The sequence below is a fragment of the Tursiops truncatus genome, chromosome 2 (genome assembly GCF_011762595.2).
Source record: "Tursiops truncatus isolate mTurTru1 chromosome 2, mTurTru1.mat.Y, whole genome shotgun sequence".
In the NCBI taxonomy this organism is placed as follows: Eukaryota; Metazoa; Chordata; class Mammalia; order Artiodactyla; family Delphinidae; genus Tursiops; species Tursiops truncatus.
In genome coordinates this window covers 82,896,009-82,916,723 of record NC_047035.1, presented here as the reverse complement: position 1 = coordinate 82,916,723, position 20,715 = coordinate 82,896,009, and the positions used below count along the sequence as shown (strand labels likewise).

The 20,715-nt window shown below is 39.0% G+C and overlaps 1 protein-coding gene across 1 annotated transcript in view; it reads left to right on the top strand.

Moving 5' to 3' along the window:
• Positions 1-20,715, top strand: part of FSIP1 (fibrous sheath interacting protein 1) — a 206,644-nt gene that overhangs the window by 36,545 nt on the left and 149,384 nt on the right. The window contains exons 6-9 of the mRNA XM_033851438.2: positions 5,724-5,822; positions 7,859-7,983; positions 9,470-9,580; positions 17,451-17,609. Coding sequence (XP_033707329.2) covers positions 5,724-5,822; positions 7,859-7,983; positions 9,470-9,580; positions 17,451-17,609 — 494 coding nt within the window. The remainder of the gene's footprint in view (positions 1-5,723; positions 5,823-7,858; positions 7,984-9,469; positions 9,581-17,450; positions 17,610-20,715) is intronic.

The window sequence follows — 20,715 nt, the reverse complement described above, 5'->3', positions numbered from 1 at the left end:
CTCAGCCATAAAAAGAAATGAAATTGAGTTATCTGTAGTCAGGTGGATGGATCTAGAGTCTGTCATACAGAGTGAAGTAAGTCAGAAAGAGAAAAACAAATACTGTATACTAACACATATATATGGAATCTAAAAGAAAAAGAAAGAATGGTTATGAAGAACCTAGGGGCAGGGAATAAAGATGCAGATCTACTAGAGAATGGACTTGAGGACACGGGGAGGGGGAAGTGTAAGCTGGGACAAAGTGAGAGAGTGGCATGGACATATGTACACTACCAAATGTAAATTAGATAGCTAGTGGGAAGCAGCCACATAGCACAGGGAGATCAGCTTGGTGCTTTGTGACCACCTAGAGGGGTGGGATGGGGAGGGTGGGAGGGAGGGATATGCAAGAGGGAAGAGATACGGGGATATATGTATAGTTGACTCACTTTGTTATAAAGCAGAAACTAACACACCATTGTAAAGCAATTATACTCCAATAAAGATGTTAAAACAAACAAACAAAACAAACAGAGGTCCCCTGTGTGAATCGCCATTGAACTCTCCCTTCTTCCCCCAAACCTCTAGCCACCACCGATTTTTTTACTGTCTCTCTAGTTTTGCCTTTTCCAAATGTTGTATAATTGGAATCATTCCATATGTAGCCTTTTTCAGAGTGGGTTTTTTAACTTAGCAATATACAGTTAAGATTCATCCATGTCTTTTTGTGACTTGATGGCTGATTTCTTTTTGTCACTAAATATTTTTCTATGGATGTACCACTGTTTGTTTTTCCCTTCATCTATTGAAAGATATCTTGATTGCTTCCAGTTTTTGATGAATACGAATAAAGCTGCTTTAAACATTAGTGTGCAGGTTTTGGTGTGGACATAAAATTTCCATTTTGGGGGGTAAATATGTAGGAGCAGGATTGCTGGATCATACAATAAGTGTTTAACTTTGTAAGAAACTGTCTGTCTTCCAAAATGGCTCTACCATTTCATATTCCCACCAGCAAAAATGAAAGTTCCTATTGTTCTGCATCCTTGCCAGCAATTGGTATTGTCAGTTTTTTGGATTTTAGCCATTCTAATAGGTATATATTGATATCTCATTGTTGTTTTAATTTGCATTTACATTTCCCTAATGACAAAGGGTGTTGAGTATCTTTTCAGGTGCTTGTTTGTCATATATATATTTTCTTTACTGAGTTGTCTGTTTAGGTCTTTTGCCCATTTAAAAAAATCGGATTGGTTGTTTTCTTGTTGAGTTTTAAGAGTTCTTTGTACATTTTGGATACAACTCCTTTGTCAGATATGTGTTTTGCAAATATTTTCTCCCAGCCTGTGGCTTGTAATTTCCTTCTCTTAACAGTATCTTTTGCAGAGCAGATGTTTTAAATTTTAATAAGCTTAACTTACCAATTTTTTCTTTCATGGATCATGCTTGTGGTGTTGTATACAAAAACTCGTCACTAAATTGAAGCTCATATAGATTTTTATCCTGTGTTTTAGAAGTTTTATAGTTTTGCATTTTACATTTAGGTTTATAATCCAGTTTGAATTAACTTTTGTGAAAAGTATAAGGTCTGTATCTATGTTCTTCTTTTTTTATTTTTTGCACATGGACATCCAGTTGTTCCAGCACCATTTGTTTAAGAGATTATCCTCTCTCTATTCAACTGTTTTGTTCTTTTGCTAAAGATTAGTTGCCTATATTTTTGCAGGTCTATTTCTGAATCCTCTATTCTGTTGCAGTGATCTATGTGGCTATTCTTTTGCCAATACCATGCTATCTTGATTACAGTGAGTGTTTTCTCTTTTTAAAATTATACTTGAGGATTTTTCTTTTTATACCTTTGTGAGCCAGTTTTGAATTTCTTTGCTAATTCTAACAATTATCTATATTTCTTTTCTTGAACTTGTTATTGTTTTCTCTAGCTTCTTCAGTTAAACTAGTTAAGCTCATTTTATTTTCTCTTAAAATATGTGTCTGCTAGGGCTGCCATAAAAAAAATACCACAGACTGGGTGGCTTAAACAGCAGAAACTTATTTTCTTACAGTTTTGGAGGCTAGACGTCTAAGATCAAGGTATTGGAAAATTTGTTTTTTGGTGAGGTTTCTCTTCCTGGCTTACAGATGGCCACGTTCTCACTGTGTCCTCACATGACCTTTTCTCTGTGCACAAGGGAAGAAGAGGAGCAGGGTGAAGATATCTCTGGTGCCTCTTCCTCTTCTTGTGAGGACACCAGTTCTATTGGATTAGTACCCCACCTAATAACCTCATTCAACTTTAATTACCTCCGTAAAATACAGCCACACTGGGGGTTAGGGCTTCAATGTATGAATTTTGGGGGGTTACAGTTCAGTCCATAACAATATGATAAAAGCCCTATTGCTATAAATTTGTTTCTGCATATAGATTTAGCTTTGTACTACATTCTTTGTTGTATGGTATCATCATTATTCTCTACAGGTTGTTATTGTACTCTTATTTCTTCATTGACTTTATAGTTAATTAGAAAATGGTGCTTTTCCCTTGTTCTCCAGGATTTTTTTTAAGCCCTCTGTTTTAAAAGTCAATGTGGAAATCTATAACACTGTGGGCATTGTTTTGATATTTTGAGTTAATTGAAATTTCCTCTGTAGGCTAATAGGGTGGTTCTTAATTATAGGGGACATTTGGATGTGTGCATTTTTGGTTGGTGTCATGATGTGCAGTGGGAAGAGGTCAGTTTCTACCTAATCGGGGCAAGTGAGAACTTCTGGTTCTCTTCTATGCCACAGGCCAGTCATGCCATTGTATGTCATATGTTTCTCTCTGTGTGTGTGTTGGGGTCGGGAGGAGAGAGAGAGAGGGAGAAAGAAAGGGTGAATATATTAGGCCCTGTCTTCCTCTAAATATGCCACACTGCCATTGCTGCTTTGGAGCTGTCAGGGGTAGGTGTGGAGCACTGTGTGTGGAGTCTCCTCCCAAGTTCCAGGTATGCAGTGAGGCAGAGCCCACAGGGCTCTGGTTTTCCCATTCTCTTTGGTGATCTCTATCCAACTCCAAGATTTCACCTCTAATGGGATGAGTGCCAGGGAGCAGCCTCACGTGTGTGTCACTTGTGTCTTCTGCAAACTCATCCCCTCTGATGTTCTTCTAGGTCCTTCCCATTGTCTGGGATGGGCTTTCTTCTCTAGGTGGCAGGAAGCAACTTAAATCAATCCTGCAATCTTCCTCTTTTAAGACTCTTGTTAAAAATTGTGCTGAAAACTTTTGAAAATTGTAAAGCACTATAAAATTGAAAGAGTCTTTCATTCAATTAAAAAAATGTTAATAAAACAATTGTGCTCAGTCTTTCAAGATCTGGCCCTTGATCTCTCAAGGGAGACTTTTTTCCCCCAGAAGAATGTTTGTAATGAGGAAATTTGAAAATTTTCCTATTAACCTCTAATTTTGGTATAATTTCAGACTTAAAGTCTGAAAAGTATGAAGAATTCTCAAATACCCTTTATACAGATTCTCCAAGTGTTAACATTTACCACATCCTCTGTCTTCCTGTCCACAAGAGGACACACACATGCACACAAATCAGGAAATAAGTATCGATACAATACTACTATCCAATTGACAGACTTTCTTCATGCTTTGCCAGTTGTCACACTAAAATCCTTTCTAGCAAAAGAAAATTCAATATAATGCATTGCATTTAATTGTCATATCTCTTTAGTCATTCTTTGTGTTTTATGACATTAGCATTTTGGAAGATTATAGGCCTGTTATTTTGTAGACTGTTGCCCAGTTTGGGTTTGTTTATGTTTCCATATATTGGGTTCAAGTTATGCATTTTTGGCAGAAATCCCACAGAAGTGGTACTGTGTTCTTCTCCATGAATCATATCAGGAAATGCATGATGTTGATTGTTCCATCACTGATGATGTTAACTTTGATCATTTGATTAAGGTGGTGTCTGCCAGGTTTCTACACTGTAAAGTTACCATTTTTCTTTTTGTACTGAATAAGTTATCTCATGGAAGGATACTATGAGGCTATTATCCTGTTATTCTTCAAACTTTCACCCATGAGTTTTATTATCCATTGATGATTCCTACCTGAACCAATTATTATTATGATGGTTACCAAATGGTTATTTTCTAATTCCATCATTTCTTCTACATTAATTAGAATGTTTTTTGACTATAAGGAAGAGCTTTCTAATGGAGGACTTTTGGAATTTAGAAAATGCTTTTTCTCTCTCAAGGAGTTGAGCTCCTGCAGTTGAATGTCTGCCTTTTACAACTATTGTCTTTTAAACTCAAGACTGAGCTATGAGGCCTTTGTTCTAGGCTGTACCCATCTTCTGTCTGAGGCAATGACTACCCTGCGACTATGGGTGAAGAGCCACGGGGTCACACGAATGATTTCAGCCTAGGAAAAAACCCTGGGTTTAAAAACTTCAGTATCACCTTACTATAATAGTTTTTAGTATTGCAAGTTTTCATATTTTTGTGTCTTTCTAGGTACTTTAGTTTAAAATTGAGTGAAACTGCTATTAAAGAGGAATTATGTGATCAAAAATAAATATATTACCACTTTGGATATGTGATGCAACTTAAACCAATAACAGAACGTTGCCAAATTGCTGACTCGATGAGCCTGCTTTAATGAATATTTTAAGACCCCTAATAGTAGTGGTTGCAAAACAATTAAAGTTTGAAAAGAACTTTAAACCTTTTTGCTTTTTGAGTAGCTTACCCCTCTCCCTGCAAGGCTTATACCACTAATTTGCTAGATTAACTCATCAAAGATTGTACAAGGATTATGGTTGTAATGTCAATCCTGGTGATGCCAGATTATTATGAATTCCAAATTAGGGAATTGGATTGATGAATTTTTTTTTACTGTCAGAAGTTGTACGTTATGAATTTGGTGGTGTTTGTGTGTTAGGGTGAATGTATCTTGCCTGTATTGTCTCCAAGTAGATGCTTGAATCAGGTTTGTTTCAGAGGTAGGTGATGAATCCTGTAGTGTCTTCAAGACTTGTCATGTTTTCTTAAGCAAAAACATTTCTGTGCCATAACCTGGCAGATTCTCTCATATTAAGGCAAAGTGATATTTATTTATGTTAGCAGTTTCTTGTAAATATACAGTGTCTGAAGTAGCTAGTAGAACATGAAACAAATTACATTAAACAAAAAGAGTTAAAAACCACAATTTCCTAATTTCTTTAGGGATATTATCCCAAGAGAATAAATAAAAGAAAAGAAGGCTAACTGCTAAGTGTCTCCCCAGTTTTCTCTCTGAAACACATTCTGTTATTTTAATGACTGACCCTATATCTGAAATCTAAACCTTGGGGATCTAAAATAAAAAATAAAAACACAAAGTTATGCAGTGTGCACATTCTCCGTATTAAGAATATTAGACTTTGGGTACATTATCTCCAGTTAATTAATGTGATGTTTTAGTGCAACCTTGTACATCCTCTTTGCACAGAAGTTCTAGGGAAATTCTGTTGATTATCTTGATTGCTCTGTTTTGAGTGGCTCATGTGTACAAAGATGATTATCATTTCTACCTGAAAGTGACATTGTCTTTCTTTTTTGAAAGTGACATTGTGTTAAGAAACATGTGTGGAGGGAATTGAGGAATATTGCAGAGAACATTAGGTCTTATCTTTTTTAAAACAACTGTTCACATAAACAATTCCTTATTTATTTTGTGTGTATTGAACACGTGATTTTTAAATCAATAGATCCTTCTTGCTATGAGCACGAAGATACCTTTTTCTCTGTGTTTCACACTCAAGTCCCTCCAGAAGACTATGAAAACTGTATACAGAATGTCAATAAAGGTATGTGATTTTACATACTGTCACAAGAAGATACTAGCAGTATGTAGAAATATTCACGACTTGATGAAACGACTTGATGTGATTTAATTCAGTGGTGAGTGGAAGTAGGTGAGGTTATAGATGAAACAAGATTGGTCATTATTGAAGTTAGTTGTTGAGGGTTTATTATACCAGTCTTTCTACTTTTGGATTGAAATTTTGTATAATAAAGAGCTAAAGAAGATCTGGCTGCAAGTAATAGAAACCTAGCTTTAAGTGAAAAAGAAAATTTATGGAAAGAATCCGGCTGGTAGACAGCTTCTTTGATTCCCAAGAGCATATCCTGTGGCTAGTCATTGAGAGGGCAATTCAATTCCTAAATCCTAGAGAAGAGACCAACTGATCTGTCTTGGGTTAGGTGCCCACCCTTGGTTCAACCAACTCATCCAACCTAGCAAGGGTTGGGGTCACTATAGGAACATGGCAGCTTCTACCCTGGATCACTACCAGGATGGAGAGAAGAGGACATTTCTAGGGAGATAATTCCTACCAGACAATCTAAGGTTTAATCCTATAATTTATTAAAAGTATATTTTAAAGAAACTATTATAAATGTAGACAGAGATGCATTTAATTTGATTTATTTTAATGTATTGTTTAAGAGAATATGAAACTTCAGCTGAATGAATAGACTTCATATTTCAACTTAAAAGACTGTATACAATTTGGATTATGGGAAAAAGTTATATATTTAATATCTAAGAAGGCCACTCTCCAAAAAAGTAAATCATACTTTAACTATTGATAGTTTTTTAAAAAAATGATGTTATTGATTAAAGAATAAAACCCCAATTATAAAGGATAGAAAAGTAAAACTTTTCTTTTGTCTGAAAAGAAATTAAATCCAGAGATCTCACCCTTTTCCTTGTTCTTTTCAGCTAGTGTTATCAACATTTATTCTTTAATTATGAAATTTATACTGAATCTTTGATAATAAGCTGTAAATACACCAATTGACTAGCTCCCTTAATCCTTTTTATTGAAGTAACCTCTCTCATAAAACAAAGGTAACTTTTAAGTAAGCCTTGTCTACATTGAGCTACTGGCTAGTGTTTTTTTCTGTTGGACTTTAATATGGCAATTTATCCTATTTTGTAAGGTGGACTCCATTTCTCATTTAAGAGGACTCTTCTTTCTATGTATTTTTAGAGCTTTAATGAAGGATTCACATAATTTTTTAAAAAATGCTTTAAATGTGACTACAATGAAAACAAGATATTTTATAAAGGGGATAAGAGTCCACAAGTATTTTTCTTACTCTTGTCTTGAGTACTCAAGGTCTGAACAACTCAGAGGTTGACTCAAATCTCTTTTCAAAGGTTGAGAAAAACTGATAAATTGAAATGGGTTTTAGGGGTTTGTGCAGATAGGATGTGGAACATCCAGGGCACTTATGCCCAGACTTTGCTTAAAAGACAGGGTTGAACAAAAAGTTTATTCTGAGAGGGTGATGGCAAATTAACAGAGTAGCGGGTAATGACTCTAGCCTTACGGAAAGTTTTATTTCATATAAAGACTAAAATAAAATATATTTTAAAATTCCCATGACATCAGAGATTTCTCCTTTACATATATCACTTGAAGTTCTTTTTGTGTTTCCCGTGATTCCAAAGGAATCAGCATAAGAAGTTTGATACAGGATAATGAATAACAAAAGAAGTTTTATGAGAACTTCATGGCAAATTATGGGAACACATTTATCTTTTTAAGAATAAATCTCTGGGGAATTCCCTGGTGGTCCAGTGGTTAGGGCTCTGCGCTTCCACTGCAGGGGACACGGGTTTGATCCCTGGTCGGGGAACTAAGATCCTGAAAGGCGTGTGGCACAGCCAAAAAAAAAAAAAAATCTCTGTATGTATTAAGTTTCTGGATCTGGAATTTAGAAGTGCTTCTATGTGTGTTTTATTTCTTATATATCCTAATATATGCTTAAGGTAAAATTTTAGCATAATGGACAATTATAATTCTGAAAAAATTTTGAACTTTCTTAATATTAGATTTTACGTATGGTGTGGAAAGAAATGAGTCATTGATCAAAGCAGAAAAGAAACCTTTCTCAAATACAGAAAAGATTGAGCTCAGGGGTAAACACAGCCAGGATTTTATTAAGCGAAACATTGAGGTATGTACTTAGAAATTTAGAAGCCAGAATGTGGGATGAAGTGAGCTGCAAGCATGGAAATAGTTGTGATCATTGTCTTTAAATATTTTTTTGACCATGATGCACGTGTATGTAACTGAAACACTATATACAACTGATAGAAAAGTTTTATGAGCCAGTACTTAACTTCACTATTTTCTTCTCCATCCTATCCTATTCTATCCCATCCTACCCCTTTTAAAATTGCTAGCTGCAACTTACTACATTTGTTTCATTATGCAGAAATGAATCTGGTTCCTGCAGTTTGAAAAACATTTATTTAGAAAATAGTTTTGGACAGTGTTTCCCAGATTTTAAATTGCATATTTAAAATCAATTTTAAAATTGTTTTATTAAAGTAATGAGACTGATTTTATAACTGGTGCATTTAGAAATTTGAATGGAAAATTCTCCTGGCAGAGTTGGAGAGGCCAACTGGTTGTCTGCCCACTGCCCCTGCCCCTTCCGCCCAACTCTAGCAGAGCTTCCTGGCAGCCTGTCACTTGTCTCTTGCTCTGATTAGCTCCCTGATTTAGGGGCTCAACCTTGGTCTTACAGGCCCTGCGGTCTCACTTGGTTTGTCCTTAAGGCAGACTTAGACTAACTAAGGGCACAAGAACTCCTGTATTAGACCAGAATGCGAATTAATTTATAGCAAGAAATGTAAGTATGGGACAGAGGCTCATGGCAAACCACTCAGGCAGTTAAGTCACTAGAAAGCTACATTGGTGAGTGTGAAGTGTTAAGAGGAGAGAGTTAAGTAATTCTTCATAGTTCAAGCCTGATGCTTTTTCCACAATTAGCACGTCTTTTCCAGGCAGACTGGATTCTGGGTCAGCCTGCTGCTGTGAGGACTGACCTCTGGGACTCTCGACTTTTCTGTGCTCCATCATTGTATGATCTGAAGGAGACCTTCTCCAGCTTGCTCTGTCTCTTTGTTCTGGCTCATTGTATGTTGATTTAGTGTTTAATTTTCCAAGAGCAGTAAGGTTTTCCCCATATCCAAGTTCTTGCTGACACAGACAGCAGCTCCACCATATATTTCCCTTTTTCCCTTTTAACAATAGTAACTGAATCTTATTTAAACTCCTGATATGATATTCTTGAAATTTAAAAGCAGTTTCATTTAGTGAATATATGCCACATAGGAAGTGGTAAGATTCCTTCCAAATGTCTCAGCAAATATGTTTTTGCATTGATACATATTATATAAAGAGAGGTTTGCAAACTGCCCATGTTTTAATTTTAAATAAAATGTTTGTTGAAATGGTTGAATATCTTTGCTTGGAGAATGGACCTCTATCAAAAATTTGGCATAAAGTAAAATTACCTAGCAAATGAAAATGCCTAATCTCACAAATTTTACCTTAGTGTTTCTGTATTGTAGAAGCCTCAGGTCCCATTTTTATTTTTCCTGAACTATGAATTGCTTTGAGTATTTAATATTTTCCATTCATACATTCTGTAGTTGGCCAAGAATTCAGGACAACCAGTAGTTATGATTGACAGAGAGAAGAAAAGGCTGGTTGAACTTTTGAAGGACTTGGATAACAGTGATTCGGGGCTGTCCAGTTCTGAGGTAAGTAAACTCTGATATTCCACAAGCTCTACACTTCTTAATTTTTATTTCTTTAATCATGTTATTGACCCATTAGCATAAATTTATAGTAATTTTTCAAATTATGGAACAATATTTCTGACTTTAAAAAATCCCGTTTTGGGCTTCCCTGGTGGCGCAGTGGTTGAGAGTCCACCTGCCGATGCAGGGGACATGGGTTCGTGCCACGGTCCGGGTAGATCCCACATGCCACGGAGTGGCTGGGCCTGTGAGCCGTGGTCGCTGAGCCTGCGCATCCGGAGCCTGTGCTCTGCAACGGGAGAGGCTGCAACAGTGATAGTCCCGTGAACCGCAAAAAAAAAAAAAAAAATCCCGTTTTACAAATTTATTTTTATCTAAATTTTCTAATTTATTCTTGCCGATTCATTATTGACTCTCCTATGTCATTATAAGAGTGACGACAATTGGCTTTCACAATAATAACCTCTGCCTATGATGTGATGGGCTTGGTCATTGATGACACAGAATTGTGTTTCTCTGGATCCTTTTATTTTGGACATTTCTTATTATCCCTAAACTGGTTCCATGATATTTTAGCGAAGTCTTCAGTAATCCTGAAGAGCACCATCCTGCTCCTGCCCAGGTACCGCTGGGCATCTAGTTCCGTGAAGAGTCTGGGGCGAGCACAGACTGAGTGTAAGGAGGGGAAAAGCGTGAATCCACGGTGCGAATGCAGGTATTTATAGGGCCCAGACAAGCACATAAGGAGTGCAGTGGCTCAGCGTTTGTGCTTGTTTGCATACTAAACTTATAGCCATATTCTTTTTATTTATTTATTTTTTAAAGTTATTTCTGAGATATACATTTTAAAGTAATAACTAGAATTCTTATAACATTATATCAGAACATATAAGATTTTTAGAAATTTCATGTAATATCCGAAACATTTATATTAACATATTTCCATACAAATAACCCAAAGAAAGTTTAGTATTAGGTTTTTTTTTGTTGTTTGTTTGTTTATACTGCAGGTTCTTATTAGTCATCAATTTTGTACACATCAGTATATACATGTCAATCCCAATCGCCCAATTCAGCACACCACCATCCCCACCCCACCGCGGTTTTCCCCCCTTGGTGTCCATACGTTTGTTCTCTACATCTGTGTCTCTATTTCTGCCCTGCAAACTGGTTCATCTGTACCATTTTTCTAGGTTCCACATACATGCATTAATATACGATATTTGTTTTTCTCTTTCTGACTTACTTCACTCTGTATGACCGTCTCTAGGTCCATCCACGTCTCAACAGATGACTCAATTTCGTTCCTTTTTATGACTGAGTAATATTCCATTGTATATATGTACCACAGCTTCTTTATCCATTCGTCTGTCGATGGGCATTTAGGTTGCTTCCATGACCTGGCTATTGTAATATTCTTACTTTTACAAAGAAATACATTCTCCTGTGTGCCTTGAAGCTCTTAGCCTTGTCGTCTAGTTTTTATTCCCCTATGTTTAATAGAGATGATGTGATAAATGCTGCTGGCACCCTGCCCAGATCCCTTTTACCTGGCACATGTGTGCATCCATCCCCCTGCCCTGTGCCAAGGGTGCACAGCTGCCTCCTTCCCTGGAGAATTGCCCTGGGCTAAATGGGAGCTGACCAGCTCAAGACAGCAGCCCCTGCCTCCCCTCACATCCCCTCACCTTGAGATGGGATTAGCTGTGCCCTGCAGTTTGTCCTCCACCTCTTCCCCAGGGGTCACCCAGTCTTCAGCTGAGACCATATCCTCGCCTAGCTTTGTTTCCTTGTCCTAGCCTGCTCCCCTCACACCCCTAATCCTGAAAGCATCCCCCCACTAAGTCACTTAAACAAGAATCTCTGCCTCAGGTTCCAGATCTAGGGAACCCAGCCTAAGACGTGTAGGTTCAGAGGGTAGTTTTTGCTCTGGGTAAAAAGCAGAGCATGTGCAGCAATATCTGTAGCCAGTGGGGGAGAGTGTGCTGGTCCGTGGCTGCTGCTGCATGGAAATCCTGCCCAGGGCTGCCTGGATCCTCCAATTCGTCAAGAGAAGCTAGAAATTCAGATGAAAAGAAAAAAAATAACAGTTCTCTATCATTCCTACTCCAGGAAAGGCCAGTGTTGTACTGGTATATATTCCTCCAGGTTATGTATTCACAGCTGACACTGTGGTCTGTAGAAATGGAGTCTCCAGACACTGCAGGTGGTAGCGGAGAGTGGTTGTGTGTGCTGGCTTTGGCAGTCTGTTGTCACCTGGGCTAGAATGCAGGATCCATCATTTCTCAGTTCTGTCACCTTGGGAAGTTATTTCTCTTCACCTCAGTTTCCCCCTAGTTCTGGAGAGAAATCTAAAGTGGTCTCACTGGCCTAGGATCAGTGTTGGCAGGGGGCTGCATTCCTCTCTGGAGGTCCTTCAGTAATTAATTAGTCTCCAAAATCTTATATCTTAACAGGAAAGGATCTTTGGTATGCTTTTATTTCCCTCTTCTCCCCTTTCCTCGCCTCCAGAATGTATTGAAATCAACTGGAATTTTAGTTCCAGGATGTTAGAAGTTTTTCCCTTTATTTAATAAATTAATAAATTTATTTATGGCTGTGTTGGGTCTTCATTGCTGCGCGCGGGCTTTCTCTAGCTGTGGTGAGTGGGGGCTACTCTTTGTTGCGGTGCACGGGCTTCTCATTGCGGTGGCTTCTCTTGTTGTGGAGCATGGGCTCTAGGCGCACAGGCTTCAGTAGTTGTGGCACGTGGGCTCAGTAGTTGTGGCTCGTGGGCTCTAGAGCTCAGGCTCAGCAGCTGTGGTGCACGGGCTTAGTTGCTCCGTGGCATGTGGGATCCTCCCGGGCCAGGGCTCGAACCTGTGTCCCTTGCATTGGCAGGCAGATTCCTAACCACTGCACCACCAGGGAAGCCCAGAAGTTTTTCCTGTTTTTTTTTTTTTGCGATACGTGGGCCTCTCCCGTTGCGGAGCACAGGCTCCGGACGCGCAGGCTCAGCGGCCATGGCTCACGGGCCCAGCCGCTCCACGGCATGTGGGATCTTCCCGGACCAGGGCACGAACCCGCATCCCCTGCATCAGCAGGCGGACTCTCAACCACTGTGCCACCAGGGAAGCCCCCAAGTTTTTCCTTTTAAAAACAGTATGCGTCTTATATTTTAGGAATCTTTCTCAATAGTAGCCAAATTTTTAAATCACGTTATTACCTGTGTATTTAAGCTCAACTAATTGTTTATTTGTACAAATCGTTTTTCCTGAGTCATTCTTCTGGAATTAAAAAAAAATTTCCCTGAAATAATAATGGTGTGTAGATAATTTTTTGAGTCTTTGCCTATTCAAAAATTTATTTTTCCCTCATTTGAATGATAGTTTCAAATGGTGGTAGGTAAATCCTAGATGCAAAATCCTTTCTTTCTGGAAGCATCTAGGATTTTCTCTTTATTTTTGAGTTCACAGATTTTATCAGAATGTATTTTATGTGTGTCTTTAAAAACATTTTTGTTCCTGCATGGTACCTTGTAGGTAGGCCCTTTTTATCTGAAGGTTCAAGTCTTTTTTCTGTGCAGAAAATTATCTTATTTCTTCCCTTCTATCATCTCTTTTTCTTTCCTTTTGGGCTTCCTATAAAGTGGGATATCAGTTGGGAATGGGATTGACTTCAGGTAACAGAAAACTTTATAAACAGTGACTTCAGCAAGAAGTTTATTGTTTTCAGTAACAAGAAATCCAGGTATAAGTACCTAATGTCTTTTGATCTTCTTGACCCATGTTTGTAGTGTGGTTTTGTTTTTAGGTGTGCAATATTGCTGCTATATGTAATGTGTTAATTTTCCAGGCAGAAAGAAAGGGGGAAGGGGAAGGAGAAAAGAGACTCCTCTGAAGTTTTGCCTTTTCCTTTGGGAAGATGTGGTGTCCCCACGACTTCCACCTGCATCTCACTGGCCAAGCTGTCACGTAGTCATTTGTTTCATACAGCTCTGCAAGCGAGACTGGGGATTCAAGTATTTCATTTTCTCTTTTTTTGTGGCAGAGGAAGGCAAGAAAGGAGGAGATTGGAAAAGGGGACTAGGTCAGTCAATGTACCAGCCCATAGATGGGTATAGAATCTCCTGGATCTCTCCTCCAGGTCTTAAAATATTTTTCTCATAATCTTTATCTTTTTTGTCATTTTGCTCATATAAGTTCATTTTACGGTTTTCCTAGTTGGGTTTCAAACATCTCTATTCTGCTACTTAGCTATGCAGCCCTCTTTTGAGATTGTTGTTGTTATTTTTACAGTTACTATTGTTTTTAAACTAATATTTGCTGAGAGTTCTTTCTGTAAGTCCTCTGAGGAGAAAGTGTCCTTTCTTATTACCTGATGTGGGAGATAGACATTTTATATGGCGATTCTATGAGGCCATATAGGTGGTGGCACATGTTGGAATAGAGATGTAGTGGAGGAAGATGTGAATATGGCAGGAAGCATTTAGGAATACTTTGAGGAAGGGACCGATCTACTGTTTTCTCAAACTGTACGAAACTTCTTGCCACGCTTCACATTTGCTGTAGTCTTTCAAGCGTCTGTGTGCCCATTTCTTTATGGAGTGCTCCGCCACTTCGTCTCTGACAGATCCAACGTAAAGAGGATGACTAACATGATAGTTATGTTTGAATTCCACAGAACTCATTTCCGCTGGTTGTTCCTTACAGTGGTATGTTTGACTGTATGGATGTAATATTCTCTTAAATTTCTCTAGGATAGGTAGAATTTTTTAAAGATTTCCTCCTAGTTAGGGAACTCACACTTGCAACTAATGGCTCTCCCCAACGCTGGAAGCCTCTACTGTCACCCTTCCCAACAAAATGGATTTTGCATCAGATCTTAAATTACTCACGTCTAAATCAGTATTGAATGGGTGAGTGTGATTGAGGACCCTCAATACTGGTGTGAACCCTAGCTGTAAAGCAGGGTGGTGCAGAGCATTTCCTGGATTCTGTCTTAGGGAGACAAGACTCCTATACATTGCAAGTCTAGACAGAAACACACATACCGTCTACTACATGTTACACATAATTTGCTTCTGTAACAGCATAAAGCATGAAGCATTTAAATTTCTGTTGAATTTAATCTGCAATGTTCTTTTACCTCCAGTGTCATTAAAAAGAATTCCATTCAAACACGAATTTAAAATTTATTAACCAATATTTAGTCATTGATTCCATTGTTTTTTTTTTTTTCGTCTGATTCTTTTTTTCTCTTTTAGGTCATACAGTATTTATATCACTTTTATTTAGGAAAAATTAATCAGAGTTTCTTATTTGTGAGTAGTTAGGTATTTTTTTTAATAATTATGTATAACTTTCATATGCCAACTTGCAAGTATATTTAACATGTTTATTACTGTATCATATCCATATATGGATATAGTGTGGTCTCCCTTTCTCCCTATTTTCAGACATTTCAGCTTTTTGCAGTTACTCTTTTTTGTAAGTAACATGGCAAAAACCAATTTAGTCAGGGTTCTAGGTTGCAAGAAACAGAGGCAGATTTTGGTTAAAAAAACAAAACGAATTTATTGGAAGACTTGAGTAGCTCACAGACACAGTGGGAAGTTTGGAGGACCGGGCTTGTAAACCAGGCAGTTATCAAGGTAGGCAGAAAAATGGCCCTAGAAACTCCTGAGAATCAGTCTGGTTCGGAGCTGCACCGAGGCCACCAGACACCCCCGATAATGATCACTGCTGCCACCTTCACTGCTATCAACACTGGATCCTCACTGCTACTGCTGTCACCATTAATCACTTCCCCACTTTCCCTGCATCTCTGAATCTCTCTCTCTCCCTCAAGAGTCAAAGTCCAGGGTGTTCCCTTCTGATTGGCTGAATCTAGGTCATTTGCTTGTCTTCTTGATGCCAGTGGGTAGGGAGAAGGAGTGTCTGGTGGGTACCTGTTCCCTAGAGAGACTCATGCAGTATTTGGTTTCACTGAAGCAGAAAGGGAGATTGGATGCTGGGGCCAGGAAGAGACAGTGTTAAGTCTTTCTGCGTAAGTTTTTGCATGTACTTCTTCTGGTTACCACTTACGGTTTGATCCCTGGTATTAGAGTCATGAAACCAAAGTGTGTGTTGCCCTCCATCTGCCCCTTTATTCTTAGTGTTCTTCATGATCCTCCTTGTGCTACATGCTTCCCTTTGTGACCTCACCCATTCCCATGGTCTAAGGGTTTGAACCATTATAGAATTATGGGTGAGTCCAAAGTGCTTATTTCCAATCCAGGTCTCTATCTTGAACTTCAGACAAACATATTTAACTACCTAACATAATCTGTGGATATCCTGGGGACATCTGTGGATATCAGAAGGCCCCAAACAGAATTCATCATCATCATTTTCCTCCTCAAACCTACCATGTCTCTGGTATTCCCTAGTTTGGTCCTTATGACCACCATCCCCCTAGCTGATAAAATCAGGAATTTGGTTTTTATCCTTGATCCCTACTCCTCCCTTCATTCTTTCATCAAATTGTCTCCAGATTCTGTAAACTCTGCTTCCTAAGTATCTCTGGAATTGGTCCTGTGTGCTTCATTCCCAGGAAACATTCCGACTTCAGGCGCTCATCACTTTTCTTGTAGGTTACGGCTTTTGCTTCTTAACTGGATTTTCTGCCTCCAGTCTCACCCTCACCTGCTCCAGTTTTAAAGTGCACAGCCGATTGTGTTGTTTCTCTAAGATGCTACTAAGATTATTTCCTTTAGGAAGCATTCTCCAAACACGTTTTCTCCTTGCCCCTTCCTGTTAACAGAGGTTAGTTGACCCTCCCTGTTCTCCATGGAACCCTGGGTTTGCCAGCACTTTTCACACCTTGTTAAAATCTTTGCTGTCCAGAGACTGAGAACTCCTGAGGGCAGGAACGTGTGAGATTCATATTGAATCACCAGTGCCCAGTGTAATGCCTCCCCATAGGAGGCACTCAATACGAGGATTTTTTTTTTTTTTTTTTTTTTTTTTTTGGCGGTATGCGGGCCTCTCACTGTTGTGGCCTCTCCCGTTGCGGAGCACAAGCTCCGGATGCGCAGGCTCAGCGGCCATGGCTCACGCGCCCAGCCGCCCCGCGGCATGTGGGATCTTCGCGGACCGGGGCACGAACCCGTGCCCCCTGCATCGGCAGGCGGACTCTCAACCACTGCGCCACCAGGGAAGCCCAGTACGAGGATTTTGAATGAATGTTATGAATGGCTTTTAACCCATTAAGAAACTAATGTTAGTTCAACAACGAGTTAGATGAACAGGTTTTTTTTTTAAAATATTTATTTATTCGGCTGCATCGGGTCTAAGTTGTAGCACGCAGGATCTTTAATTGCGGCGTGCGGGATCTAGCTCCCTGACCAGAAATCGAACCTGGGCCCCCTGCATGTGGAGTGTGGAGTCTTAGCCACAGGACCACCAGGGAAGTCCCTAGATGACCAGTTATGATCATGAAACCCAAACAACCGAGTCTATGTTACTTTTCAGGGACAAATTTTGAAAGTAACATGTCCGTTACAGGGTAAACATGATTTCTTCCTTATTCAACATGTCACAAACCACTTTTTTCAAAGTGGAGAAATGAGAATGTTATGAGACCCAGACTGTGAGGCTAAGAGAGTTATTCCGTAGGGTAGAGCGCCCACAAAAGGTAAGCAGATACTTTACGCAGAGTTGGCAGATAATAAAACCTTAAACTATTGAATTTTTTTTCTTGCACTATCCCAAGTTAATTCTGTTTTTTTAATATTTGTTTTGTTTTTTATTTGTTTTTGTGAGGAGCACTGATGTAGCGGTCTGAAAGGTATATTTTGGAAAAAAAAATGTAGCATAAGAATGACCTGGTGATCCTTGTTTCCTTTTAGGCAGATCAGTCTGGCTGGCTGGTCCCGGGAGAAGGATACACACCTGCAGTCACCCAGCATGAGCAGCTTGCTAAAATTGATACAAAACTCCAAGAACTTTCTGCCATTTACCCAACAATTTCCAGCTCTTCTCCAAGACCTGAACTTCAGAATGATGAGGTATGTTTAACTCTAGAGCCCATAGGCTGTTCAGGTTTATGTGTGCTAAAGCTAGTTCACATAATATGACAATCTGCTTGTTAACTAAAGAGGTTTCATCCCAGTTGCCTTTTCAGTGACTGCAACTGCAGTGATAGTGATTTCTACAACAGTGTCTATTTTCCTTTGCCAGTTTCCACTTTCTATTCATTTTTTTTCAGTTGGTAATTTGCTGAGATGGGGTGAAATATTTATTTTAATATTGTTATATCTTTATGATATAAGCTATGCTTGATCATGATCAGGAGAGAGGAGAGGGAAGAGAATAGATACAGCACTCCTTAGTCCTTTGAGAGCTTTACTTCTTTTTGTTCCTTTGGTTCTAGGTGTTAGCGGTGGCAGTCACCTGTCCCTTACTCTGACACATTCTTCTAGCTCCTTTGATTTACCAGCAAGCAGTGAAGTTCACTCTGTTGATAACTTCTCTCCTGTGAGAATTTTGAAATGAGTATGTTTCCTTTCTTGATAGTTCCCTCAAATATTCTTTTACAAAACTAACAGAGGGTGAAGAAAAATGGAAGGGTAACCACAGCTTTGGAGCAGTAAAATTCCTTTCTCCCCCTAATATTTCAGTACTTCGTGGGATCTAGTTTGGGGTTGGGTGGTAGTTTTTGCCTGAAGAGAAAATGGCTGGTCTTTTGTTATTGCACTAACCCTCTACCAGTTTTGTAAACATATCACCAAATCATTTTCTGTACAATATTAGATGCATGTGATTTTCTTGGTTTTTAAGAAGATTTAAATAATATCAGTAGCCTATAGGGAATAATTCTGCTTTATAGTCAGTCTTTTCTCCAACCTGTCAATTGAAGATTAGGGATCTGGGTTTGGATCAGTTGAAGCTACTTCAGAGGAAAGGCGCAGTGTTAAGATGTTCCAAAGAAAGTTTGGTTGTGATGGAACCTTACGGAGCCATTGCAGCTTCCTTAAATTATGTTCCTAAGGGCCAGGCACAGCTGCCTCTGAGCCCTTTACACAGCAGTATGGTGGGAGTGGGAACCACTGTTTTCTGGATTGAGATCAGAGTTCTTGGAAGACAGAGAATTGGAATCTCTGTCCCTACCCAAATATACCGCAGGACTTTGATGCATCAACAGGTATGCTGCTAGTTTATTTATGTCACTGGGTGCCATTTCCCAAAAGGAGGAAGCCAGGATGGGGGAGTAAAATGGTTCAGGGATATTCTTTGTTCTTTTTGTGTTACAGCTGAGTTTTGTTGTTGTTGTTGTTATTGTTGTTAGATATCAAGGTTCGCTGAGATCTCAAAGCTGGATAGTGGTCCTAAAGATAGAAAATGTCTACTTTGTGACCATCAAATGTTATTCCTGAAAGAGAGACTGAGAATTTAGAGATTTGTTTAACCATTAGGACTTCTGATAAAGTATGACTGTGGTCATTGTCATCTCCGTCACATTTTCAGAGTTCACATTTATGGTTTAAACAAAATACTTAAAAAATAATCAAAGGGAAAACCAGTACATTACTTAGTTGTTACATACTGATATTATATATTTTTGTGTGAAACAGTATATTTAGAGAAAAGAGAAAACTGTATTTTGGGACTCTCACTGGCTGCAGAAACAGAAAAGTAACATCGTAGTTGTTGAAAAGAAATAATTAGTGCTTCTTGTATGCAAAAAAGAGTGTATTTTGAGGTTTCATTCAATTTCCTGTTGGCATTTCCTCATTTCTAACTAAAACCAGGATTGCATATTGAATTTTCAAGCCAAAAATGAAAACATGGCAAATTATTTTACGGATATTATTATTATTTTTTAACATCTTTATTGGAGTATAATTGCTTTAAAATGGTGTGTTAGTTTCTGCTGTATAACAAAGTGAATGAGCTATACATAAACATATATCCCCATATCTCCTCCCTCTTGCATCTCCCCACCAGCCTCCTAGGTGGACACAAAGCACCGAGCTGATCTCCCTGTGCTATGTGGCTGCTTCCCACTAGCTATCTGTTTTACATTTGGTAGTGTATATATGTCCATGCCACTCTCTCACTTCATCCCAGCTTACCCTTCCCCCTTCCCGTGTCCTCAAGTCCATTCTCTACATCTGCGTCTTTTTTTTTTTTTTTTCGGTACGCGGGCCTCTCACTGTTGTGGCCTCTCCCGTTGTGGAGCTCAGGCTCCGGACGCGCAGGCTCAGCTGCCATGGCTCAAGGGCCCAGCTGCTCCGCGGCATGTGGGATCTTCCCAGACCGGGGCACGAACCCGTGTCCCCTGCATCGGCAGGTGGACTCTCAACCACTGCACCACCAGGGAAGCCCTATCTGTGTCTTTATTCCTTTCCTGCCCCTAGGTTCTTCAGAACCATTTTTTTTTTTTTAGATTCCATATATTTGTTTAGCATACAGTATTTCTTTTTCTCTTTCTGACTTCACTCTGTATGACAGACTCTAGATCCACCCACCTCACTACAAATAATTCAATTTCGTTTCTTTTTATGGCTGAGTAATATTCCATTGTGTACATGTGTCACACCTTCTTTATCCATTCATCTGTCGAACACCTAGGTTGCTTCCATGTCCTGGCTATTGTAAATAGAGCGGCAATGAACATTGTGGTACATGACTCTTTTTGAATTATGGTTTTCTCAGGGTATATGCCCTGTAGTGGGATTGCTGGGTTGTATGGTAGTTCTATTTTTAGTTTTTTAAGGAACCTCCATACTGTTCTCCATAGTGGCTGTATCAATTTACATTCCCACCAACAGTGCAAGAGGGTTCCCTTTTCTCCACATCCTCTCCAGCATTTATTGTTTGTAGACTTTTTGATGATGGCCATTCTGACTGGTGTGAGCTGATATCTCATTGTAGTTTTGATTTGCATTTCTCTAATGATTAATGATATTCAACATTTTTTCATGTGTTTGTTGGCCATCTGTATGTCCTCTTTGGAGAAATGTCTATTTAGGTCTTCTGCCCATTATTGGATTGGGTTTTTTGTTTTTTTGATATTGAGCTGCATGTGCTGCTTGTAAATTTTGGAGGTTATCTTTGTCAGTTGCTTCATTTGCAAATATTTTCTCCCAGTCTGAGGGTTGTCTTTTCGTC